Below are 22,686 nucleotides of genomic sequence, written 5' to 3' on the forward strand. Positions count from 1 at the left end.
TCTCCAGATAAAAATTTAGTTAGCAAATTTGACATACAATATACATGAATGCGCTTCAATATATTTTTAAAGAAGAATTGAGGCAATATCTTTTTCATATTATTTCAGAGGAAATCTTTGGGGAAACAGCAATAAGAGCAAAAGCAGCTACAGCTGTACAGGTATCGCTCATCTTCTAAGGTAGTTTTTTCTATGACACAATAATAATACCCCAGAAACAAAGGTCTATCCACATCACGCTGAGGAAAGCGCTCACTACTCACTATACTACCTTGAAAATGCTTTTTTATCATTTGTCTTGTGTGAAGAAAATGTTTTTGTCAAGATACAGAGTGTCAAGAGTGATATAAAAGAGACTGTTCTTTCAACAACAAAATGGCCGAGAGCTAGATCTAGATGTACACATCTGGCCATATCCTCAAAACTACATTGTCATTAAAACCTGCAATTATCCATAAATGTTTGTTAACAATAAGTGAACATTAACATTAATGGAAGAAACATAAGATTAGCATAACAAAACACAAGCTAGAATTCCATTCTAATTTGGGAATACAATATTCATTATGAAGCATACACAATATTTAATAACTTCATCCTAATAAAATAGGTCATACATTTTACTTGCTTAATTTGTGCGATCAAATGGACCTACCATACACAGGAAAAGCTGAACATGGCATATATGGTAGAAGTGTTATATGTAGTTATTTAGCACCATCTGCTGGTTGTGATAAACTAAAGTCTGGTATCAATACACATATCCAGTAGCCAGTTGCAAGAATGTTTCAGCTCCTTAAAGACTAAATCATCTATTGGTAAAGAAAACCTAGTAATTTGGGGGGAGGGGGGCACTCATATCAGGGAAGAGGAGAAAATGCAGTAGAAGAGGGTCCAAATGAAGAACAAGAAGATATCATGGAAGAAATAGGGATGGAAAAAGAAAACTACTTAGATGATTTCACTGGGTTTTACAGTGGCACACAAAAAGGAGACAAGGGGGAAGGGTCCCCCCAAAAGAAAAAATTAAACAGCAAAGATAGGAATAGTGGGGAAAGATTGGAAGAAAATCTGGGGAAAGTTACCAGAACAATAAAATTAAAAGGGAGAAAAAGGACTGAGAAGAAAAAATATAGAAATTACAAAAATAAAAAAAGAAGAAGCTAGGTGAATGGGTGGAAAGAACAGAACATAAAAGAAGTGAAATTTCTGAGAAACCAAGAGAAAATGGTTAGAAAATGAGAAAGGCAAAGAAAAGGATTTACTAGTAGAATAAAATGAGTTAATATTGTTAATAGTATGTAGATAATCATGATGTGAGGGAGCTATATTAACATCATTAATTGTGGCTAACTAAATAAGTGAAATGATTATTATATAAAAAACGATTTTGAGGATATATGCTGTCTATAGTAAAATAAGATAACAGATGGAAATGAAATTATAAATTTGGTTAACTTTGGGGGCAAATAATGATATTGTTTATGTATGAAAAAGAAATTAAATTTAAGACGGAGGACATAGAAAGGAAGTAACATGGCTGAAATTGGAAATGGAAATATGATGCAAAATGAACTATGCATATACTAAAATGAACTATGCAACATTTTGTTTATAAAAGAATTTAAAATTTGTAACAAAAAATAAAATAATGTTGTTTCAAAAAAAAAGACTAAATCATTTATGCCAGGATTGCCATAAAAATATGTTAAGCTTCAATATAATGTTGCAACACACCATGTTTTTAAACAATATCAGGTAATATTATTATAAATTAATATAACCAAACTCATACCTGCCTTGTAATATCCTAAAATGGTAGGACAGCTCTATTAATCAATTTAAAAAACCAAATCATTCAACTGGAAACATATTAGATTTCAATATTATGCAACTGAAGAATTTCAAAAACTTATTCAAAATAGTTAAGAGAATGATCTTCACAGACAAACGTCTATGTGAAGTAGTATACAGTAGCATAGCCCAAAAAGATGATCTACAACAGACTAAAGAGATAAAAAGGGAGAAGTAGGTAAGTGGGAATAAACATATACAGTGGATATACACTGTACACACTCTATCGCAATACCAAGTGTCTGAGATATAAAAAAATCAGAGCAAGGTAAATCACTTCACAATTTTCCTACCTTTAATATAGCCTATAAGCTGTACAATTCAACTGAAAACAAATTGGAGGGTGTAAGAGGAAAGAAATAAAAAGCTTACAATGACATGATTGCGTAAGTGGTCATATCTTCTGACATGTAAGAATGTGGCTGTGTTCATCTATCACATTCAAACTGATGGTAAATAGTAGTCAGAACGCACCTGCCATCAATTAAAGTGACTCTGATGAAGTCCATTTAAGTTCAACTGTTCTAGTAGGATTTTTCTGACATTTATTCAGTTGTTTTTACAGCAAAGGCCATGTTCTTTTAAGAGTTTACAAAGATCAAAGGGATTTCTTTGTTGGAAGGTATCAGTCAGAGAAAGGGGCAAAATATTTCCAAGATATTGGATATACATTGGAACACAGTGAAGATATTTATTTATTTATTTATTTTATTATTAGCGTTTATATACCGCCCCCTCTCCTGAAAGGGACTCGGGGCGGTGTACAGTCCGTATTAAATACAACAGATTAAAACGTAGAAATAACTATATAAATACATGTATAAGAGGAGGGTAAAATATGCCAAACTGTACAGCTAATAAATAAATCAATACAAAATCAATACATCACAGAGAAGGCCCTACTCCTCGGTGTCGCCCGTTGGCATTGCCTCGTGGACGGCACCAGGAGAAGGCCCTCCCTGTGAGAGCGGATTGGCCGCAGGGATGTATATGGGAGGATGCGATCCCGCAGGTAACTAGGCCCTATGCCATGGAGCGCTTTAAAGATGGTGATCAAAACCTTGAAACGCACCCGAAAGACCACAGGTAGCCAGTGCAGTTCGCGCAGGAGAGGTGTTACGTGGGAGTACCTAGTACTCCCCATGACTACCGGCGCGGCTGCGTTCTGGACTAGCTGCAGTCTTCGGGCGCGTCCCAAGGGAAGCCCCATGTAGAGAGCGTTACAGTAGTCCAGGCGAGACGTCACCAGTGCATGAGTGACTGTGCGTAGGGCATCACGGTCCAGAAGGGGGCGCAATTGGCGCACCAGGCGAACCTGGTGGAACGCCCCCCTTGCCACGGCTGCCACATGATCATCCATTGACAGCCGGGCGTCTAGGAGGACGCCCAAATTGTGCGCCCGTTCCACAGGGGGCAATTGTTCGCCCCCTATGGCCAGTGATGGGATCAGCTGGCTGAACCGAGGCGCCGGTAGCCACAGCCACTCAGTCTTGGAGGGGTTGAGTTTGAGTCTGTTGTCCCCCATCCAGACCCCGACAGCTTCCAAACACCGGGACATCACTTTGACAGCCTCGTTGGGGTGGCTTGGGGTTGAGATGTACAACTGAGTATCATCAGCGTACAGATGGTACTCAACCCCAAAACCACGGATGATCTCACCCAGCGGCTTCACATATGCGTTGAACAGAAGGGGCGAGAGGACCGACCCCTGCGGCACCCCACAAGAGAGTGACCTCGGGGTTGACCTCTGCCCCTCAGTCAACACATATTGCATCCGGCCGGAGAGGTAGGAGCCGAACCACCGTAAAACGGTGCCTCCGACTCCCATCCCCTCCAGCCGGCGCAGTAGGATACCATGGTCGATGGTATCAAAAGCCGCTGAGAGGTCTAATAGGACCAGGATAGAGGAGCAACCTCTATCTCTGGCCCTCCAGAGATCATCCACCAACGCGACCAAGGCTGTCTCGGTGCTGTGTCCGGGTCGGAAGCCGGACTGGCGTGGGTCTAGATATACGGATTCGTCGAGGTGACGTGGAAATTGCTGCGCCACCACATTCTCAACAACCTTCGCTAAAAAGGGGAGGTTGGAGACTGGATGATAATTAGCTAGCTCCGTTGGGTCAAGTGAAGGCCTCTTGAGCAGGGGCCTCACCACCGCCTCTTTCAAGGCAGTCGGTAAGGAAGCCTCGCTCAATGAGGCGTTCACCAGGCCCAGAAGCCAGCCTCGCGTCACCTCCCAGGATGCCAGTACCAACCAGGAGGGGCACGGGTCCATTGAACATGTGGTGGGTCGCAGCCGTCCACGCAACCCATCTAAATCCTCGGGGGCAACAGAGTCAAACTCCTCCCAGAGTGGACTCACAAGACTCACTGATGTCGGCTCGTCCGGTCCACTGGGGGGGGGGCCATCCGCTCCGGATCTGAGCGACTTTGTCTTGCAGATATTCCCCAAACTCCTCTGCTCTTCCCTGCAAGGGTGCCTCCCGCGTCTCCTGCAACAGGAGAGAGCGGGTCACCCTAAACAGGGCGGCAGGGCGGTTATCCGCAGACGCAATGAGAGCGGCACAATGTCTACGTTTGGCCGCTCTCAATGCCACAAGGTAGGTCCGTAAATAGGCTCTCACCTGTGTTCGGTCAGATTCGGAGCGTGAGGACCTCCACCTGCTCTCTAGACATCTCCTATGGCGCTTCATCACCCTAAGCTCCTCGGTGTACCAGGGAGCCCGGGTGGGTCGTTGCCGTAGGAGAGGTCGCAGAGGCGCAACCCGGTCCAAGGCCCCCGCCGTCGCCCTATTCCAGGCGTCGACTAGGTCCTCCGACCGAGCGCGGGTCAGGGCTACAGGTAAAGGCCCAAGCTCCGTCTGGAACCTGTCCGGTTCCATCAAGTGCTTGGGGCGGTACCAGTTTGAACAAAGATAGTCAACAAGTGGAAAAAAATAGGGCACAACTGTGACATTGCCAAGAACTGGATGAAAAAACAACAAGAAAACTGGTTGGAGAGGCTGCCAAGAGGCGTTCAGCAATATTAAAAGAGCTGCAGGAATTTCTGGGGGTAGGACAATAGCCTTTTTTTAACCAGCAAAACATCCAAGTCTGGCTATATTTTGCAAAAACGCCTGACAAAAGCAAGTGAGAAAATGTGTTATGGTCTGATGAGATCAACACTGGAACATTTTGGCCATAATTCCAACAAGTTTGTTTTGCATAAAAACAATGCTTTGCATTGTAAAATCACTTAGAGAGGGCTGAAAAAGCACTGTGAAGCAGTATATAAGTCTAAGAGCTATTGCTTTTACCAAAAGTGCATCGTAGCCACAGTAATGTATGGTAGTGGCAGCATTATGCTTTGGGACTGCTTTTCTTCAGCTGGAACTGGGACTTTCATCAAGGTGGATGGAATTATAAACAGTATCAATTATCAGTCAATGTTGGCACAAATCCTTCAGGCTTTTGCTAAAATACTGGATAAGAGGAATTTGACTTTCAACGTGACAATGACCAAAAGCATACCTCCAAATCGAAAATCGAAGTTTTGGAATGGCCCGACCAGAGTCTACACCTTAATCCAATTGAAAACCTGTAGGGTGACCTGAAGAGGTTTGTACACTGGAAATACCCTTGCAATCTGACAGATTAGGAATGTTTTTGCAAGGAAGAGAAAAGATTCCCAAATCAAGATGTGACGTGCTGATAGGTTTATGCTCCAGAAAACTGAATGCTGTCATAAAATCAAAAGGTGCTTCAACAATGTATTAGTGTAAGGGTATGCATCTTTATGCAACCACATTATTGTAAGTTTTTTCCCCGAAAAGATTTGTTTGTTTTTGAACTGCGCTGTATAGCTTACTGTATATGTTAAAGGTGGGAGAGGTCTGATTTTTTTACATCTCAAAAACCTGGCATTTGAAAAGGGTATACAGATTTCTACAGCCACTGTATGATTGCTAATAGCAGGCTGTTCTCCAATAGTATTCCCAAAAGCTACATTAAGTCCTATAGGGTTGGCCTGCCACCCATAATTTTGAGTACAGCCCCAGAATATTGAGAAAAGAAAGCTGAATCTGCCTCTTTTCTACATCAACACAGATTCTAGGAACTATAAGCTTCATACATAACAACAACTGTAATTATATGTCCTATTGATTTAACACATAAAGAACATCAACAACATATGCTCTCCCTGCATCTGCTATAAAAACAGCAAAGTGGCTGTCAGAAAAACATATCAAAATATTATTTTGATCACTCAGCTTTGAAACCATGCAGTGAAATTATTTTATGTAAAAAGTACAATAAACTATAAGATCAAACATAGGTTTTTAATGGTAGGTCATAAAACTTATATGAAGAACAGGTTTTATATAATAAATTAAATAATAGTATTCAAAATGGATTTTTAAAAAGATATGGAAAAGAAGAAGAAAAAGAAAACTGAAGTTGAAATGAATATATAATGAGTATGCACCTCCCAATAGCATGAGCAGAAATTGATAGAAAGAAAAAAGATGTGGAAACTGCTTAGAAGGCAAGAGGGGGAAAATATTTTGGACAGTCTCTTAAAAGCAGGTAGTGTTTAGCTATTAGTACATACGAACAAGGATGCTTAATGACATTATTTTAAAAGGGATGTGAATAAGTAGAACACTGCATATATGAAAATGATAACTCCAGAAGCGAGTATGAGAGAACAATGTTGTATAAAATATACACAGAAGAAAAATATGGCTGCCAAACTTACAGGCAAGAGCAAGGACTGTTTACAATTAAAACAGGAAGAAAAGTTGGAAAGTGATGGAAATATAAAATAGCACTGAAAGTGCATGAAAAGCCTAGAACTTCTAACAGAATGTATATAATTACAAATAAAATTTGTGAAATAACTGCCAAGTTAATATCCAGGAAGAAACAGAGGAATGGAAACCATAAATGTTGTGAGAATGTTCAAAACTATTAAGATGTAGATGATGTTTCTTACTGCATTGCTCATATTACACCTAAAGGGATCAAATATTTTAGGATATCTTGCAACTGTATCCACTCCCTTACTTGCCAAATGTACAATACAATAATTAAGGTACATGCAAATGTTTTTGGTCAGGAAGAGACTATAGGAACATGATTTCTGTTCTGCCCTATCCCTTCCTTACTAAAATACTAATTACTTGGCATGTGTATTAATAATTAAGTACCATATTTAAATATGCTTAAAGCTAAACAATTCTAAACTCTTCAAATTCTAGTTGACATTAGCCAAGATTCTTGCTTAATCACAATCATTACTATTCCATTATTGATATGATTACAGTTGTTTATATCCTAAAAATTATGGGTATGTAGTAGCAGAAGAAATACCGATAAGCATTTTCTTCTTTAGTCTGTGCCAGTGGTTCACCAACCAGGATTCAAATCAAGATAGCATAACCAAAATTTGAACTAAGCAAACATTCATTTAATCAGAAATCACCATCAGTACAACAGCTTATTCAAGCAGGTTCCATGTGTGCCAAAAGAAAAGAAATATTGATGCAAATAATCTCATCAATCACTCCTGAATTAAGCAATGGGAGAATTATCTCTGCAAAAGGCTAATTTTACTCTTAAATAATAGATAAATGTTGAAACTTTAAATCCCTAAACCGGTATCAGCATCCTGCAGTTCCGGAGCCACATGCATGAGTAAGTGTGTAAATGCGTAAATTTGAATAAACCTCTACTGCGGCTCCCGTTCCCATCACTGGCTGGCCCTGCCCCTCATCCTCCCATCACAGTTCCTCTTCGCCTGGCTTGCAGCTGGGGCTGATTCTCCTGCGCCTCACTCTTGCTGGGGCTTCTTCCAACCCTTGTTGGTGCTGGGCTTGCCTCAGTCACTTGGGGAGATGCGCAACCTACTCTCCACCCCGTGACACTGGCCTGACCGGCCGTGACTGGGAATGTACAGGAGACGGCAGAAAGGAGGACAGGCCCGCAGGCCAGCTGCGGCTTTAAGAAGCTCAGGGCAGCGCGAAAAGGGGGCTGGCCCCGCCCACTCTAGGGGTCAGGTTCGGAGAAAGCTGGAGTACCCTCGCCAAAAACGCTCGCCCGTCAGCTGGTCTCCCCCTTTTTCTGTATTTCTATCTCTATCTATCATCTATCTATCTATCTATCTATCTATCTATCTATCTATCTATCTATCTATCTATCTATCTATCTATCATCTATCTATCTATCTATCTATCTATCTATCTATCATCTATCTATCTTTGTGTGTCTCTCTCTCTCTCTCTCTCTCTCTCTCTCTCTCTCTCTCTCTCTCTCTCTCTCTCTCTCTCTCTCTCTCCCTCCCTCCCTCCCTCCCTCTCTCTCTCTCTCTCTCTCTCACTCTGTCCTCTCTCTTGGAAAGCCAAAGCTGGGTCAAGACAGCTCTCCTTGGGGCTTTTAGCTACTCCTTTTCTTTCTTCTTTTTGGAAACCTGGGCTGGCTCAGAAATGAGCGTGAGCCGTGATGGAGGCTTCCCTCCTCCTCCTCTCCCTCATTCTCCTTTCGCGATCCACTGACCAAGTGGGGAGACCCTCCCAAGCGAGCAGCCACCTGTCCCACATGCACCTTTGCTGCCCAGTCACTCGACTGAGTCTCCTGCTCATGCACATCCTCCCAGCCCCGCCACAGCCGGCCAGGAGGTCGCAAGAGGAGAAGGAGGATGAGGGGGGCTTTCCGAAACAGTGAGAAAAGAGAGAGAGGAAAATACACATACACAGACACACACACAGAGCGACACAGAGGAAGGGAGATACAGAGAGATGGGGTAACAGAGTGGGAGAGAGACATAGAGAGATACAGGGGAGGGAAAGAGAGGGGGGTTGTGGCTCCCAGTGTTTTTTTAACAACTGGTTCTCTGACCTAATGACCAGCTGGGTAGGCATGGGTAGTGAGTCATGTGACTGGGAGTGAGTGATGTCGAGTTGGCCATTTATTTGATTGTGAAAATGTTAAATGGCTGCCAGAAAATCCAACTTTATACAGCATTGATGGGAATTTTTCACTCTATTTAAGACTCGTAGAAAATATACATTCAAAAACTTAACTCACCATTTCAAAGGGGTACCTTCATTTTCAAACCATATTTCTCCGATGTCCTCTCGTCTCATAACCTTTTGAAAATGTTTTTTCACTTTGTCAGTTACAAGTGTCAGGTAGCTTATCCTAGGTAAAAGCAGCTGAAAAACAAAAGTTTGAAATTGGATTTTGCATATTTTGTGAACAGATTACAAACAGAATGTATGGCTTTAATTCAAAATTTGTAATTTAAATTAAAATATACACTATAAAATACACATGCACTATATTGCATTACCAGAAAGAGAGAGGAATTCTTCCTATTCCACCATTATAAGATGTTGATAAAACAATAAGGCATTTTTATCTATGGAGATTCTCAATCATCCAGGTCATGGTTGTCCCAAAGGTGCTTTTTCAGAGTTGAAGAAGCTTCTTGAATAAGAAGCAAAACATCTTCAAAGAAAAAATAAAAAATCCAGTTGCCACTTGAAAAAGCACCATTGGAACAATAAAGCATTATTGTTGTTTCAATCCCACAAATACAAGGTTAAGGAATTACAAATAAGCCTGTTACACTTTACGGGGCAGGAAAAAAAGAATGCCTTTTTATGTTACAAAACACAATAAAATTTCTTCTGATTTCAGACAATTAAACATTAATTTCAGTATAGAGTATGTGATTTGGTGGGAAGGTTAAAAAACATACTGCACCATAATACACTGAAACCACAGAAGTGAGCTTTATTAAGTTTTAGGGGACTGACATTGAAGCAATTAGATTGAAAATTGTGGGCATAAAAGTTAAGGATACAATCTACAATTACTTGCATACTAGTTACAGATTCAGGCAAACCTTCATAGGCAGAATAAAAATTTCATAAGAAATGTATTCCATTACAAATGGAATTTGGACATACAGGAAGATGTTACTTACAATAATCATGAATTGTAGGTAAAGGTAAAGATTCCCCTCGCACATATGTGCTAGTCGTTCCTGACTTTAGGGGATGGTGCTTATCTCCGTTTCAAGGCCAAAGATCCAGTGCTGTCCAAAGACGTCTCCGTGGTCATGTGGCTGGCATGACTAAACGCCAAAGGCGCACGGAACGCTGTTACCTTCCCACCAAAGGTGGTTCCTATTTTTCTACTTGCATTTTTACGTGCTTTCGAACTGCTAGGTTGGCAGAAGCTGGGACATGTTACACGGTGCTAGGGATTTGAACTGCCAACCTTTTTGATCGGCAAGCTCAGTGTCTTAGCCTTCATGAATTGTAAGACATCAGTAAAAATTGTTAATTTACATTTTATTAATGAATGCTTGTAAGTAATACAGAAAATAAATCATCCCACATCACCATACCGCTATCACAAAAAAGAAAAGAAAAGATTAAGAGAACAGAATGAAAAGACAAAAAGAATCAATAACTTTCTCAGGCCAACTCAAAATTTACAAAATGGTGTATATATGGTTTTGTTTCTCAGAACTCTTCACCAGGTAAGATAGTAAGTGAACAGTTCTTAGGAAGTCAGAAACCTGAAGACCTAAGAAGGTCTTACACAGCAAGGATTTGTATTAAATGTAAATTACCAAAGATACTTTTTTGTTGCCTAACATACTTTATCCTTTCCTGTTTGATGAAATCTAGTTCATAGAACTTCACAGAGATTGAACTAGCCATATTTTTAAACATATATTTAAAAAAATTGAACATATATTAGAAACATGAGACAATGTGCCAGACAGAATAGCAGAATCAGTCCTGTAACAAAACGAAATTCTATTATCAAACTTAATGTTAATAATGCTGATCTGAAATAGAAATCCCACAATGTTTATTGACATAAAAGACTTAGCCAACAAAACATTAATCATTTGTTAAAGTCAAATATGCAAGACAGTTACTAGATTCATTCATCCTAGGTTATAGTTTACTGAATCATAAATTACTGAATAATTCTCTGGGTTGATACATCACACTAAGCCAGGGATATCAAACTCAAGGCCCGGGGTCCGGATCTGGAGGGTGCTAAGATCTGGCCCATGCGTAGATCTGACCCATGGGGCACCCCGGAAACAGCGGCCCACAGTACCTCTGCCAGCAAAAATAGAGCTCATGGAGGTTGTGCAAGGCCCATGTGGACTCCATTTTCAGCTACGAAGGCCTCCTACAGCCCTCTGCAACTGAAAATGGATCTTGGGAGGAGGGGGCACATGTGGCCTGCCTGGGCTCCATTTTTGGCTGTGATGGTCTCCTGCAGGCCTCCGCCAGCGAAAACAGAGGCCTGGGGAGGCTTTACACTCCGTTTTCACTGGCTGAGGGCTGCAGGACGCTATCACAGTTGAAAATGGAGCCTTGATGAGTGACATCGAACTGGCCACACCCACCCTGGCCATGACTCCAATCCCTCCCCCTGCCCCCTGAAATCAAACACAACCCTGATGCGGCCCTCAATGAAACTGAGTTTGACACCCCTGCACTAGGCCAAAAATAAGCCACACTATGACTTTGTATGATGTGTAAACCCAGCCACAATAATCTTCAACTATAGTCTTTGATGGAGTTATAGACTTACATAGTATGGTTCCGCTTCTCTTTCGGTACTCTCATCTTGATACAACATAAAACAGGTTGGTATTCTTCCAAACCACACATCTCTGAGTACATCTTTGTCATCTGTCATTCTTCCAGGAAGTGCAGAAACACATCTAGGCTAAATTATTCCTTAGATAACTCACTACAAACAAAAAATAAAGACTTGGCTTTCAAACCCACATGATTATCTGAATATCACCCTTTTAATATGGGATTTTCTTCTTGAATTTTCAAATTACGTTTAGTTGAAAAAAGTATTACTAACTTCGCATTGCATAGCTTCCTAATATGTGATGATATTCTTTATGAATTGATAACCTATGCTCTGAATTTCTTTAGTTAAAAACAATAAACTTGTATAATAAATCAAACTTGTATAATAAATAGTCTAAATACTGTTGTGATGAGATTTCTTCTAACCCATTTTTCTGCTTCAGCAAATGGTAGCTTTGAAGACAAAAAGCAATTTTAGTAGGGGTGCAACTAGAAGGGAACAACTGCACAGGAAAAGTATGCACATAAAAATCAAGAGATTTGTAAATTCTTCTTAAAGCTAGAGAGAGAGATTTGCTTTAAATAATGAGCAGTTTACCAAGTCCAAACTTCTCAGTACACCATCAAATAAATAAACAAAAATGGCAGCATGCTTTAACTTAAACACAAAGCTGTAACTGCCTAATATGAGGGCTTTATTTACAAAATTTTCTAAAAAATATCCTCATTTTACCAATCTCAGGATAGAAGGCCAAGTCAACTTAAGCCGATCAGAATCTAACTCCTGGCAGTGAGTTATAGCCTTTTTGAGTGGCAATAGTGGCACTAGGGTTGAAATTGTTTAAGGTCTGTGTGTGTGAGAGAGAGAGGGGGGGGGGAGGGAGGGAGGGAGAGAGAGAGAGGGAGAGAGATAGATGCCAACAGAGTCAGTTTTGCCATTTTCTGGATTTTTGACATGCCAAGCCCAAAAGATTTGCCATCTCATTCACACATTCTCACACACACACATTCTTTTGAGAGTGGGCATTCAGAATTTCATTTTTAATGTGTGCCAAGAAAAAGTGTCAATAAAGGCTACCTTAACTTTTCTTATCAAACCTTTTGCCAATCAAGCAAGCAAGCCATGGTGGCGTGGTTAGAATGCAGTATTGCAGGCTAACTCTGTCCACTGCCAGGAGTTCAATTCTGACTTGCTCAGTGTTTATTTATTTATTTATTTATTTATTACTTGAACTTATTAGTCGCCCCCTCTCCCCACAGGGACTCGGGGCGACGTACAAAGGTATTATATAGCGTATAGAGGAGGTAAGAATAAATAAATAAGTTACAATACTTAAAAAGTTAAAACCCCAGTGAAATTAACCCTTAAAAACTAAAATTACAATTAAAAATGCCCTGGGCTGGGGAGGTTGTAGAGTTATGCCAGGTCAGCTAGTCGAAACAGGTAGGTTTTCAGCTTCATACGGAAGGAGCGAAGGTCGGTTGTAGTTCTGATGTCTGGGGGGAGGTCATTCCAAAGGGTGGGGCCCACTACAGAGAAGGCCCTACTGTTGACTCAGCCTTCCATCCTTCAGAGGTCGGTAAAATTAGAACCTAGATTGTTGGGAAAAATGCTGACTCTGAAAACTGCCTAGAGAGGCCTGTAAAGTACTGTGAAGCCATATATAAGTCTAATTGCTATTGCTATCACTTTTCTAGACTTTGTGGAGGCAGCTACAAGTCATCCAGTGGCACTGAGAGTCTGGAAACAGGATGAAATTTCAACTCCTTTCCTTGTTTTGGGGAGAGATTAACAGGGGAACTGAGAACAGAAAGCATCTGAGAAGAAAACAGTTCCTTTCCTCAAGCTCAACTCTCCAAACTCTGCTGAAGGTCACAAAATATACCTCTGAATCTCAGTAGCAGGATCCACAAACTAATTAGCAGATATTAAACAAACCTAACTTAAGCAATTTCACACACACACACACACACACACACACAACATCTGCATTAGCTTTCCCCAACTAAAGCATTCGCCGGCTGACAAAAGTGCAGACTTTTATACAAGTAGTCCTCGACTTACAACAGTTTGTTTAGTGACAGTTCAAAGTTACGACATTGAAAAAAGTGACTTATGACCATTTTTCAATTGCCACCTTTGCAGCATCCCCATGATCACGTGATCAACATTTAGATATTTGACAACTGTTTCATCCTGATGACCATCGCTGTGTCCCAAGGTCACGTGATCACCTTTTGATAAGCAAAGTCAATGGGGAAGCCAGATGCATTTAACAACCGGGTTACCGACTTATCAACTGCAGCAACTGACTTAACAACTGTGGCAAGATAGGTCATAAAATGGGGCAAAACTCATTTAAACAAACGTCTCACTTAACCAAAGAAAGTTTGGACTCAATTGTGGTTGTAAATCGAGGACTATCTGTACTCTGGAGTTTCCTGCCCACAGGAAACTGTAGAAAATGCTGGGAATTTGTCCAAATAGCCTGGAGGGCGGCAATGGACGATTTACATTACGGCAGACAATCAAGCTTACTTAGGATGAGAGAGAGGTAGGGAGGAGGCCACCTGGCCTTCTCCAACAGTTTGGATCTCATAAACCCGGAACTCACCAAATAGCCACGCTAATTGTAGCTTATACGATTTAAAAGTTAGCACCCGTTAACCCGGGTGTCCAATGAGCCTCATGGGGAAACGCCATGCAAAGATTAAGCCGCATGCAATCTCTTGAAGCAACAGAGCCTTGGAAACCCCTCCCGCTGGTTTCCCAAATTAATTGGGGGGGGGGGCGACTCTAAGGCACGAATTTGCCGCGCCTTTATGCCGTGAAGATAATCAAGGTTGACTCAGCCTTCCCTCCTTCCGAGGTGGGTAAAATGAGGACCCAGATTGTTGGGGGTGGTGGTGGTAATAGGCTGACTCCGTAAACCGTTTAAGCAGAGCCGTGAAAGCATTATGAAGCGGTATATAAGTCTAAGGGAGCGCGCGTATGCAATGCATCTCCCTTGTACAATGAAAGCGCCACCTGCAGCGCCGCAGAGAAAGCCCCGCGGAGGAGGAGGAGGAAGAAGAGGAGGAGGAAAGGGGCGCGAGGAAAAGGCAGACCAGAACTCTCCGTCTCGCAACGGAGAGGGAGGGGGAGAGCGAAAGTTCCTCCATGCGCCACACACACACACACACACCGCCGCATCTGCTTTCGGACACCCCGAGACCAAGAGAGGGAAGAGGCAACGCAATCGTTACCTGCCAGTCCGTTTCCGTCTCCAGCCGCGCCCCCCACCCCCCGCCTCTGCGCTCTTCCGCTGGCCACTCTCTCACTCGCACCTCTCCACAACGCGCAAACTCCACTCCACCTCGCCCCGCCCACCAAGGCGGCCTTCCTTTTAAAGACGCCGTCTTGAGGGAATCACGTGACTCGGCTGGAGTCTTCCAAACCTCCAGACCAGAGAGAAGCCCGGCCGGTGCGACTTGTTTTGGTTTCTGTTGCAACCCGGAAGTGCTGGATCATCACAGAGACTACCGAAAAAGAACGTCCTCGCGAGCTGAAGTTCGGCTTTAACGGATGCTGCCCTCCAGGGGGCAGTATATTCCCCAGATTCATTTTACGGATGGCCTGGCAAATGATTCTACGGCGCCAAAAACAGTCGATGAAACTAACCCTCCCAGCCTACTTTGCCAATCAGCCATGGGAGCCAGCCGGAGTTGCCGGAAGTTGAAGTTCAGCAAATTTGCAGGCGGTGTAGAGCAGTGTTTCTCAACCTTGGCTGCTTTAAGGTGCGTAGACTTCAACTTCCAGAATTCCCATTTACTGAGGGGATGTTGGGAACTTGAAGTCTGCCCATCTTAAAGCTGCCAAAATTGAGAAACAGTAATGTAGCAGTTTGAATTGCAGCCTCTTTTGTAGAAGCAGGAAAAATAAAGTATGCTAATTTGGCTAGAGGGAAATGTTAAAACTCCTGTTAAGGTCATCATTCGCTATAGGATCAAAGAAAATAACAAAGCAATTTATTAGGAAGGTGGATTGGGCTATTCTACATGTATTCATTGAAATGATTTATTGTCTCCAGGAGGCTTATATTGTTTAAAATGAAATGACAGCTAAATATCAGCCCCGCAAACTTTCTAAAATGGAAGGTCCTGGGGAAAAAGAAGTTAAGGCCTAAATGGGAATAACTCCTATCAATTTAGTATGTTGCATTAATCCAGCATTGATGGTTTGTAAATCATACTGTATAATTTAGTGATAGAACCTTGCGGATTTATTTCAGTCATCAAGCCATGATTAAGTAAACTGTGGTTTAGCTTGCTGTCTATGTATTTGTGTATATGTATATATTGGTGTTATTGAAAAACGTAATAGCCACAGGTAAGAGAAAAGTAAAGAAAGCACATTTAATGAACTGTAGCTATAAAAAGACTATTGGGCGAGTTGCAGCTTCAATCAGTTTTGTAGCAGCCAGATAGTTATGTGCAATTCCAAAGGAAATATATTTGCATTGCTTTGATCATAGATATAATTAGACATTCAAGGTGGGGTTCTACAAGAATGACAAGCTTGGGTAAAACTCAACATAACCAAAAACTAGACAAACTGGTTTCCAGTGTAATAAATAAGGCAGAATCTTGTACATTAGCAGACAAGTTGAACAACTAAAAAGGAAAAAGTATGTAATACAATACAATACATTATTTCAGATGTTAAACCTTCAGATGATAAATCAGGAAGAATTCCCACTGGGAAGTCAAACATAAAGTCATCTATGAAAATCCTTTTCCTAAAATATATAAATGGTCTGGCAATTAATTTTTCACATGGATTCTTTGCACATTCCACATTTTCAGACTTCCTGTGGGGCAGTAGGTCTGTTTTTCACCCTCCCCAAGCTCCAGAGGCTTTCTTGGAGCCTGGGGAGGGCGAAAAACAGCCCAACATGCAAACCAGAAGTTCGGGAACATTTCCGTGTTGCCCGTTGGGCTGTTTTTCTCCCACCGAAGGCTTCGGGAGGCTTCCATTCCCGAACCTCCGTTCTTCACCCTCAGGAAAGCCTACGGAGGGTGAAGAACGGAGGAAAATCAACACTGAAAATTAGCTGGCTGGAGCTGACAGGACAACGCCTTGCGTGCCCTCGGAAATGGCTCCGCGTGTCACCTGTGGCACGCATGCCATAGGTTTCCCATCACAGGTCTAAGGTCATGAAGAGTCAGACATGACTTACCACAGGGGTGTCAAACCAGTTTTCATTTGAGGGCCACATCAGGGTTGTGTTTGACCTTGGGGGGCCAGGGTGAGCGTGACCATCTTGACATCACTCATGTCAGGAGCGCCTGTGGTGGCCTGAGTGCATCTGCCAGCAAAAACGGGCTCCCAATCTCTGTTTTAGGCTGGGATGGCCTTCTGCAGCCCTCTGCCAGAAAAAATGTGTCCCTCCCAAGCTCCATTTTTGCTGGCAGGAGGGTGCAGGAGGCCGTCACAGCCAAAAACGGAGATTGGGAGCCAGTTTTTGCTGGCAGATGCACTGCAGACTAGTCCTGTGCTGTTTCCAGGGCGGCCTTGCAGGCCAGATCTAAGAACCCCAGAGGCCGGAAACGGCCCGTGAGACTTGAGTTTGACACCCCTGACTTAGCAACTGAGCAACAAAAAGCTTCCTTAAAGGATCCTTCTTTAGCCATTACTACAACTTATAAAAGTTTTTTATTTGTGTGAAGAGGTTTTTTTAAAATACTGATCTTTAAACACTCTTTTATTCCTCAGGATCAGACAGATTACAGTACATCCAAAATACAGAATAAAATCTTATTTTAAAATGTATTATTTAAAGGGAGGCAAAAAATAAGCATGATAAATCTTGCAGTTTACTGTGAAATAAAACAGTGTGGTAGAGAACTACAACCTCTTTTAAGAGAGTCAGATCCTGGCTGCTACTATAAAAAGGATTCTAGCACACAGCTGTTTTTCTGCTATTCTGTCACGCAAAGCTGAGATTCATAGTCAGAATAGGTAGTTGATCAGGTAGTTCATTCTTTAATATTTGTTTTGAAAGGCACGCTAGCATGCTGGAAGCAAAATACCATTCTCTAGTCCTCCTTTCCAAAAATGCTGCTTTGCCCTCTCACCTTCACTCCACAAACAATCTTGAGTATTCATACACGCTAAAAGTTAATGGCTGCAGCCTGATGCTTTCTTTCAAACTGACTGTCTCCCCCACCCCCAAGTAAAAAGGAAAAGATAAACTGACTTAAAAACTAAATATTTTTTTAAAAAAATAAGGAAAAATTATAGGCCAGAGAGTGGTTTCCTGTGGCTGAGCAACTTCTGTTAACTGAACTGTTTGCAGTTTTAAACCAATCAGTAGTTTAGCATCGTTATGTTAACTCAGCCAATATAACTTAGTGAAATGAATGAATCTGGCCAAATAGTATAGCAATATTTTCTAACTTTCTGTCTTAATGTTATTTCAAGAATCAGATTGCAATTGAAATTGTATTCTATCATAATTCATACAATGTGCAAATAAGTTCTAAATAATTAGATTATTTTGAGTAAAACTGAACTATATTTGTTGCACTTTAGTACAAAAGGAAATGGCCAGATTAAGTAAGGGACTACAGTAATTTTTTAAAAAGATATTACTTCCATACTATAAGTTTATTCACACAGAATTTTGCATAAATATAGTAGTTGTCCCATGAGTATCATACAGTATGCTCTTGCAAACTTATCTTGACGCCACTAGGTGTCGTAGTGCTTCTATCACTTCTGTAACTTTTCTCATGTGAGAAAAAGTACTGCAAGTTCAAAAACATTTAAGGAAAATTTGATTTAATGAACAGTTGTTTGACAATTCATTAACCAAAATGTTCCAAGAGGGCCCTTATTTTTCCAGGTTTTAAAAAATAAGACAGCAAATAGATGTCTCCACAGATTGACTACTATACTTGTTTAAAATAATACCCCATAAAATCCCAAACAAAAATGCCAAAAATATTAGTCCTCCCCTTCCCCTCATATTACTGCATATCACTGCTAGGCCATCTGGATTTTGGTGGCTGGTTGAAAAAAATGTAATCACTGGCTAGAAAAGTTTACTACCTTAACCATGATTTATTGAGTAAGCCACAGTGATAAAATTACATATCACATTAAATATCATACAAACATGATGTATGATTCCCATCAACTTCTCTGTTGGAGAAAGCTGCAATATTTCAAATAGCCATCGTATTATTGACAAACAGTGCTGGTTGCATAATGCAAATTCCATTACAAGTTCTTAAAATTTAAATGATGCATACCATTAAAGCAAAACGAAATGGAAACTCTTAACATCTATCTCCCTGTGCTGCATTCCTCCTATCTGCTGCAAAATACAAAAACCAGAAAGGCATTTCCCTCTTTCTGCTTTGCCAGTCTATGGCAAGTAAAACGTCTATGGTTGAATTCTATATTCCAACCATTGGACATAATGGTGGGAGGAAGTAATGAGATGTGCATCATAACATTATAGCACAAAGGCTGTTCTTTTTACACTTGCAACATCATGTTGTAAACATGTATGTAAGGGGTGGGATTTGCAGTATGACATCATGATATGCATTTCATCATGGTGATTGAAACTATGATTTCAACTAATGAGTAGGTTGCACATTCCTACTCTTATTTAATTATCTAATGTAATTTTTGTACTTAATTTAATACTGTACCTTTTACTATTAATATCATTTTATTAGTATTATATGTAAACTGTTTACAGTCTATTGATACTGGGTATAAAGCTCATATATAAACTTAACCATGCTTCCACTATGAATTGAGTTAAGCTTAATGTTACCATACTTATAAAAGGATCTAGTGGTTGAAAGCTGATAATATATCTTGAATCTCCAATGGTTACTGAAATGCATCAGATTAATCTCATGTTAAAATGGTTGTGGCTTGTGGCTTAGTTAAATTAGGAAAAAACATGAGAACATCTAGGGATGATTTAAAACTGTCTCAGTTGAGGGTGTAGTAGGTTGCCAGGATAAGTTTGTACCATGGCTTGGTACAACTGTACAAATGCCTACAATTGCAGGGGGGGAAATGAATATTATTGCTCAGATAATTTCTTTCCTATACATAGGAGATACATTTTAATACATATGACATTTTAATACATATGACCAGAATTGGAACCTGCAAGTCCATACTGTTTTTAATAGTTCTAACAAAAGATTCCTGCAAATATGACAGCATTTCCAATAAACCAGGTTTTCATCTGTGGTTCAGCTACACATTTATTTTTAAAAATCCATCAAACATATTAAACTTATCCTAAAAGAAGAAATGAAGTTAATGAATAACCTAATTATTTGAAATGATAGCATGGTTGAAAACTTACACAACTGCTCCAACCAGTTCTAGCTATGTAATGGACAGGCATCAGTAGCACCATACAGCCTACTCGATTGCAAATACTATATTGCTAGTGTTTGCTCAGCTCGGCTCCTTGAAGTAATAAAACTGCTGTTTTCAGTGGCACACATGATGAGGTGAATGGACTGAATTATCATCATTATATTTATTTTAATGCACTGTTATCAGAAACACAATATTATACAGTATATACTCAATCTTGTTTAGTCTTATACATATACTCAGAAGCATGAATTAAACTTATTTACTCTCATAGGTAAGCTTGGATAAAGCTCAGCAAAAAATAGTAATGTACACAATTTTATTTCTAGCATCTGTTGTTGTAGTTAATATTGCTCGAGCCATATGTTTGGACTGGATTTGGCATTCTTGTCCACTTATCAAGTCCTTTCCAAGGACTAGGAAAGGAAGGTATTATTGTTTAGTAATATAGATAACAAAGGATGCCAAATTAAAGATGCCTTTTGCAAATGACTGGTTATTTTGTCAATGCTGATGATGTCCAAATGGTGCTACAGATATTTTTGAGACTGCACCCAAGGCACCTAATAATTATTGCCGCAGTTGCCGCAGACCTGCTACTTCTATTTGCAGTTCTTTGTATCTTGAGATTTTCTCCATTTTTTAATCTTTTATTCTATTGTCTCCAGTTACTGTCACATCCACTATCCAGACTTGTTTTGTCTTTCTTATCAACAGTTGTTAAGTCTGTAGAGCAACAAAGATGATTAGGGGACTGGAGACTAAAACATATGAAGAACGGTTGCAGGAACTGGGTATGTCTAGCTTAAGAGAAAGAAGGACTAGGGGAGACATGATAGTAGTGTTCCAATATCTCAGGGGTTGCCACAAAGAAGAGGGAGTCAAGCTATTCTCCAAGGCACCTGTGGACAGAACAAGAAGCAATGGGTGGAAACTAATCAAGGAGAGAAGCAACTTAGAACTGAGGAGAAACTTCCTGACAGTTAGAACAATTAATCAGTGGACCAGCTTGCCTCCAGAAGTTGTGAATGCCCCAACACTGGAAGTCTTTAAGAAGATGTTGGATAGCCATTTGTCTGGAACGGTATGGGGTTTCCTGCCTAGGCAGGGGGTTGGACTAGAAGACCTCCAAGGTCCCTTCCAACTCTACTATTGTATTGTATTGTATTGTGTGGCAGTTGCTTGTCTGTTGGAATTCCACAATTGCAGAACACTTTAACCTTTACATTTTCTATTACTTTGTCTATTTTGTGATCCCACCATTTCTTGCTTGCAGGCAGATGGTAAGGTTTGCAGATATTCCAATGCTGCATTGTCATAGTAATAATAATAATATTATTATTATTATGTCTTCCTTGGCTGAATGACATGCAAACATATAAAAGATAGTGCTTTGCTATTATCTTAAAAAATAATTGAGACATGTTTGCCAAGTGTCAGATGCCCAGACAATTGGTTCTTTTGGATCCAGATAAAATAATAAGCACAGCAGTAAATAAATGGATGTTAAAACTTTATTATTAGCTCAAGCAAACAGATTTAAAAGCATAACATTAAAAAGCAAATCTGTTACAAGCTGCCAGGAGCTCCTTAATAACAACAGGAGAGATGCCCCATGGGTAGTCAGTTTCCACAGTACCTAATGCTAGGTTCTGTATAGAAGCTCTTCCCTAATAACAACCCCACAGGTTTTATCAAAACTTGGCGTCATGACTTCATGGCCTTGCTGTTGGACATATGACCTTGGCATATGACTCTTGCGATGGGAATTGAAAGTCTGAGACTTTCACAGCAAAAGAAACTTCCTCCCCCACCCCTCTCCTTTGTGCAGCAAGCGAGAGTGAAAAACAAGCAGAGTATCTCAGAATGAACTCTAAACTTCCAGACTTTTTTTTCAATATGGAGAATTTAAAATAGGTCACTAAACTCCTTGAAATAACAATGGTTCCTCCACTTTTCCACTACAAGATAATGTAGCAGTTTAGTCTTTTAAAGATATACAAGAAGGTCAGAGAACATTTATTAATTATAAACATATTTCCATATTTTAAACACAAGATTTGGGCTGCTTTGATCCAAAATCTGTTTCTCTCTCTACTGTTTTCTGGATTGTGAGTCAATCATGGATAATAAACTAGCCACATCTGATTTCTGCTGGAGTTAATTTTGTCATGGGACCATTGGAAGCAACAAGAAAAGTCTGTAGTCATCCATACTTCAGATGTGTCTTTAGATGGAAGAATATAGGCTTCCACACTATGCTTATTGGAATCACAGACTGCTACCAGCTGTGATTCTGTCTCCTTTGAATACTGGCCCAGTTCTCTTAGAAGGGATGAGGAGAGGGTGTAGTACTGTGCAACCTCACCTTACATCAATTTCACAGATCTAGCATAGATTTGTAGGGTGCAGTTAGTAGTTGCCATCTAAGGAAACTGACAAAATAATTTGGTAAACAACTGGCTAAGATTGTTAAATTATACCAGATGCATGGATATGTTTATTATACTATTTCTCATTAAATAAAGTCAAATATTTGTCTTTTAACCAACTAATCATAGTATTGGCAGCCTGCTTTCTTGTATATGCATGAAAAAGAAAACTCTGAATAACAGGAGTGGGGTAAGGATAATTGAAATCCAAATATCAAGTCTAACTTATGATCTAAGTCTCTGTTTTATTAATCTTAAAGAAATGTTATGGATCACAGCAGGTTAATAAATGTAGGATACCAATGAATAGTCTAAAACGTTATGGCGAACCTTTTTTTCCTTGGGTGCCGAAAGTTTGTGCGCGATATCATGTGCGTGC

The 22,686-nt window shown here is 40.4% G+C and overlaps 1 protein-coding gene across 3 annotated transcripts in view; it reads right to left on the minus strand.

The window, feature by feature from the left end:
* Nucleotides 1–22,686, minus strand: part of ATG5 (autophagy related 5) — a 61,546-nt gene that overhangs the window by 26,437 nt on the left and 12,423 nt on the right. Inside the window, exons 1-3 of one of the 3 annotated variants that reach the window (XM_081941263.1) lie at nt 14,805–14,950; nt 11,464–11,625; nt 8,920–9,047 (exon numbers count right to left, since the gene is read on the minus strand). In XM_081941263.1, coding sequence (XP_081797389.1) covers nt 8,920–9,047; nt 11,464–11,571 — 236 coding nt within the window. In that variant the 5' untranslated portion in view covers nt 11,572–11,625; nt 14,805–14,950. Of the gene's footprint in view, nt 1–8,919; nt 9,048–11,463; nt 11,626–14,723; nt 14,951–22,686 lie in introns of those variants that run through there. The other 2 variants (XM_081941262.1, XM_081941264.1) reach the window with 2 other exon arrangements.

Source organism: Natrix helvetica (genome assembly GCF_964273705.1).
Source record: "Natrix helvetica genome assembly, chromosome: 2".
NCBI lineage: Eukaryota > Metazoa > Chordata > Lepidosauria > Squamata > Natricidae > Natrix > Natrix helvetica.